This window comes from Trypanosoma equiperdum, assembly GCF_001457755.1.
Source record: "Trypanosoma equiperdum strain OVI genome assembly, contig: ctg_451, whole genome shotgun sequence".
NCBI lineage: Eukaryota > Euglenozoa > Kinetoplastea > Trypanosomatida > Trypanosomatidae > Trypanosoma > Trypanosoma equiperdum.
The window spans coordinates 5,554-10,370 of NW_027124367.1; the positions used below are offsets into that span (position 1 = coordinate 5,554).

At 43.1% G+C, this 4,817-nt stretch overlaps 1 protein-coding gene and 1 pseudogene across 2 annotated transcripts in view; both read right to left on the bottom strand.

The window, feature by feature from the left end:
• Nucleotides 1-1,008, bottom strand: part of TEOVI_000191100:pseudogene — a 2,550-nt pseudogene extending 1,542 nt beyond the window's left edge. Inside the window, 5 exon segments of the mRNA in view lie at nucleotides 1-28; nucleotides 31-96; nucleotides 99-407; nucleotides 410-835; nucleotides 838-1,008. The exon segment at nucleotides 1-28 is cut by the window's left edge and continues 293 nt beyond it. Of these exon segments, the coding sequence occupies nucleotides 1-28; nucleotides 31-96; nucleotides 99-407; nucleotides 410-835; nucleotides 838-1,008 (1,000 nt within the window).
• Nucleotides 1,009-1,291: 283 nt separating this feature from the next.
• On the bottom strand, nucleotides 1,292-2,866 carry TEOVI_000191200 (variant surface glycoprotein (VSG), putative; the record flags this gene model as incomplete). Its single annotated transcript, XM_067225068.1, has 1 exon — nucleotides 1,292-2,866. The coding sequence occupies one exon, from the start codon at nucleotides 2,864-2,866 to the stop codon at nucleotides 1,292-1,294; it is 1,575 nt and encodes a 524-aa protein (XP_067081169.1).
• Between the last annotated feature and the right edge of the window lie 1,951 nt (nucleotides 2,867-4,817).

Here is a 4,817-nt window from a genome sequence, read left to right on the forward strand (position 1 = left end):
TGTGCCCGCAAGTACTTTTCTTCTTCTTCATCTAACCGGTGCATCTCTCATGCTTTTGTACAGACACTCCTTTATCTGCTTATCTAATTTTCTCAATTCTTTTTCCAAAAAGGCGGTTCTACACCCTTACCCTTTGGTATGGTTTTCTTGGCTGCTTTTCTTATGCCTCTCTTGATGGCTTCATTTAGCGCATCCGCACAACTTAGTTTTTTCTTCAATCTTATTGAAAAGAACGTAACAATGAATTTTCGGATGTTTTTCCAACGCGCTTTATTCCACGCGTGTAAAGCCCTGGCATGTTTTTAGAGTGTTATCACCTCTGCACCACTGCTCACCAGAACATCAAAAGTAATCTAAAAATAGTCACTATCAGGACTCAGTGTAATTTTCCAATTTAATACCCCGCAGACTTTCTGTAGATTATGACGTCTGGTGACCACAGTACAGTCGCACCTTGCTGAAGACGTGCTTCTCTTCCGGTGCTTGTTATCTTCATATCGTTTTCGATACACTAACCCACAATACATTTCCCTTTCTCGTCACTCAGCTGCAGTGGGTTCCACAACTCATGATGCGAGTTGGCATCAACCCCTACTACTGGAGGCGTGCTCTTTACCGCTTATTGTTCCAACAATGTTTTGGAAACCCCTGATTATCTAGGAAAAAAATCTGAAGTGGCTGTCAAATTTGCATCAGCCGAAAATCTCAGAGTCACCGTCACTCCTTCTAGGACTCTCTTTTCCATCTGACCCACTTCCACTCCCACTCTATCTCTTACTGAAATTGAAACGCAACCCCTATGTGCGGTTCCTTTCAACCCTGCATGCTGGTATCCATTATTTTAAGCACAGTAGATTCTACTGGGGCCACGCTCTTATCCTGCAATAGACAGAATAGTATGTGATCCTCTTGAAGCCGCCTCCTCAAGGAAAATCGTTTTACCTAAAGTAATGCTCCAGCGTTCTATTGGGGTCCACGAATCACGAGAATGGGGTTCTTCTCAATGTCCAGTTAGTAAGCAGTAGTCTCTGCTTTGCATTAAATCGTTGCACGCTCGCACGTGAAGAGAAGCAGTCTAATATATTTCTTCACAGAGTGCCGATACTACTGTTTTCTCTTTCTATGGTCGCCGAAAGTCTGTTGCCCGCCCCAATCTTGTCGGATCTGGTATAATACGGGCACTTGGCTTCCTCCTTAACGGAGTAATAAACCCTAGAACCACAATGGGGTGGCCAGCGTCACCAGGTAAATACCGCATTTTGGTCAAAAAGTGTTAAAATATCTAAAAGTTTTAACAAAAACTTTCAAAACAGCAAATTTTATAGATTTGATTAAATTGAGCATAAATCCTTAAAGTGCTATAAAAGTAAAACAGCAATGCTATAAATGCAGCAGAAACCACGCTGAGGGCGAATTGTTTGTTTACTAGAATAGAGGAATCTTTGCAAGCATTATTTTCCCATTTGCATTCAGTAGCTTTCTCGCAGTCTTTTTGTTCTTTGCCTGCGCACTTGGAGTCAGCTTTTTTATCTTTCCCATCTGTCCCTGCTTGATTTTCTTTTTCTAGCTCAGCTTTTACATCCTCTCTCAGTTCGCACGTTTTTTTGGCTGCGTTAAAAGTGCACCCCTTGTTTTTTAGTGTTTTACATTTTTCTTCGCTGCTTTTAGCCTCAACGCATTCGACTCCTTTTGCTTTTGAATTCTCAACTTGTCCTGATTTCTCAGCCGCAGGTCCAATTACTTTGGCATCACCAGCCAGCGCCTTTAGGTATTCGCCGATAGCTGCAGCTTTTAAGGCCCCTATTTGTGCCGCGATTTTGTTGTTTGTTGCCGCGGCGGCTGTAGCTGTTTCGAACTTTTGTATGACGCCGTCGAGGCGGTTTAGCCATGCTATCTCCAGGGTGCCTTGGGGTGATGTCGGCTTGTACAAGACGCAGTTGCCGTTTCCTTGTCCGTTGCACGTCGATTCGTCGCCCTTGCCCAGCAAATTTTTGTTCGTCGCAGTGCCGGTCGCTGATGCTTTCAGTGCAGCGAAAAACATCGCTTTTGCCGTGCGTAGGTTTTCGCCGCTTGTCTTGTGGTCGGCTGTGGAGGGGCATTGTGTCTTCAGTACCCCGGCCGCCTGTGCCGCGTTTCCTGTAGTGTCGTAGACGACGTTTGATAAAGCAGTCCCCGTGCAGTCTGGACTGTTTCCGCCGCTCTGCGCGCAAAGGCATACTAAGTCCGACATAAACGTCTTGCCTGCTCCGCTGCTTGCTGCACTGCCGCCTCCGCAAACTGTGTTGCCGTTGGCGCCGTAGGTAGAGGTTCCTGCGCTGTCCTCGATTCCTGTTTCCCCGTAAAGAACTTTTGCCAATTCTTTTTTGATGTCAGCCGGTGTCGGCATCTCTTTTAGTTGGCTTTTTAGTCCCATCGCTACTTTGAGCGTCCGGTTTATAACCTGGTTTGCGACAGCCCTCGCGTGTGATGGCCCTGGTCGCTGCAGCTTCACACCTTCGATTTTGTAGTCGCCTTTTGTTATGAGTTTTTTTGCTTCTTGCCATGCTGCTCTGTTGTTTTTGTTTTCGCCGTTATTTTTACTGTCTTCTTCGCCTAGCTCGAAGTTCTGGTCGAACATACTGTCTTCTGCCGTTGTAAGATTTAGTTGCAGCATTTGTCTAATGTCGTCTGCGATGTTTTCCGTCGGCTCCGTTGTCGGTAACGATGGTTCGGCCGTTAGTATCTGGAGGATGCCGCACATCAAATTGAACGGCTTGGCATTGTCATTGGCAGCCGGCGCGCCTTGCCGGACGCCGCACAGTAGCGTCACTGCTAGTGTCGCTGCTGTGGCCGCTGCTAGCCAACTGCCGCTGAGTTTCACTTGCATTATATTCAGTGGCGTGCCTTAGGGTAGATTTAAAGATACCTGGTGAATGAATAAGTTACAATTTTGTAGCTGTTTTATTACAGTCCTTTCGCATTTTTCAGCCATGGGTTTTTGGGTATACAAGGTTGAAAGTTTGGGCTTGGCACTTTCACTGTCAATCCTGAGGTGCTATAAAACGCAGTATAGTGTGACTTCGGTCTGAGTTTTGGATGTATAATCATATTTATCCTGTTATTACTGTTCACGGCACTACTCTCATATCGTTCACCTACTGCTTTTTGTATCTTTCCTGCTTATCCACAACTTCATTCACGCGAATCTGTAAAACATTATAGATATTTCTATGTTCTTGAATATAAATATTATGGGTTGTTAGTGGCCCTGGTTCTAGATACTCTCCAATGTACGCTGGTTGTAATAACCCGGTAGTATTGCTGATTTTTTTTGCTCATGAAGCCGTTCATATGCCTTCGCTTTGGCTCATCAGCAGCTAAGAAGAGTTTGTAACATGGTTCCTGAAATTCCATTTTGCTTCGCTTTTCTTGTTTATACCGTCCGTTATGCTGTTTCTGCGATCATTTGTTGTATTTATTACTCAACTTTAAATGCTTTTAGCGACAGCCATCAGCAGAAATAGGGCACGGCTGTAGTGTGTCATTTGCAACCTCTATACTTTATAAAACATTCCTTCATACCTTCATACATACTCCACTGTAAGCACTTTCTGCATTTTTCTTCTTATCCCGTCCATCTAAATTCTTTTTTAGTCTATTTTCCAACTATCCTTCACATATTATTACAGTTTCTACCAAAAATATTAACGATTATTAGTATATTTGGTGAAAAAAAAACTTCAGCATTTTTCCATCATTGTGCAGGTTGACGTCGATCGTGGCCACCGCATAATAGGCAAGAGAAGAAAATGCGTTTACGCACATAATGTGAAAAGACATGATAGTGTTGGACTCAGCCTTGTAGAACGAAGCCAATACCCACTAAAACACCCTTAGGTGGAGATTATTACCCGTCCACTTCGCCAGCGGATAGTAACCACGATTCGCAGTGTGGTCTAAACGGACGATTTCCGGTGCAGCCGCTTCCGCTCCTATAGCTGTAGTGGCATCTCACCCTGTAAATTCACCACTAGCTCTACAGCTAATGGCATGTATACAGCTTCGATGGGTTTCTGTTGGACAGGATACTTAGCCGCAAAATATGAACTATTCACTTGCCAGTTGATAGCTTTGCGTTGCACACACATAAATATGTTCAACGTCCAAAAGTGGTCTCGCCCTGGCACACTAGCAGCTGGTCATTGTGGCCGATATACCTGTGATCATGTGGTGACAGTTAGCTTGCCAAAAAAAATTTTGCTTCTTCCTGGGTACCAGACTCTGACGGCACGATGAGCCTGGTGTCACTAACGCCATGGAAACTTCAGTATTACATTACAATTACAAAGTCCATATTGCCTCTGTGGCTTCTACACATGTTTGAAAGCAACAAATTAGGTTGAGGCGTTAGATTTAAAACTACAGATGACATCATTTCTACAACAGTGCTAACTTATTATTTTTTTGCGAAATATGGTGAAGCATCATATCCTCCTGTTTTGTGATATACATAGCCGTGCTCTTTTTGCTGATAAAGCAGCGACTCCATTTGCTTTCTACACTGTGTTTTTCCTCACTATCATTTCCACCTCCATCATTTTTATGTACATGATTATACCCAATTAATTTTTTCTCTGAAAATGTGCATATTCCGTATTTCTCCCTTCAGCTTTTATCGCTTTCTTTAATATTATTTGTCGAGGCCATTCTTTAATTTATATACTTTACTTCTAGTGAACACCTGCGATTGTATTAAGTTCTTTTACATTGTATTCACATTCTTTTATCATTATCATTACTATTATTGTTATTATTATTATTACTGCTCTTATTATAAT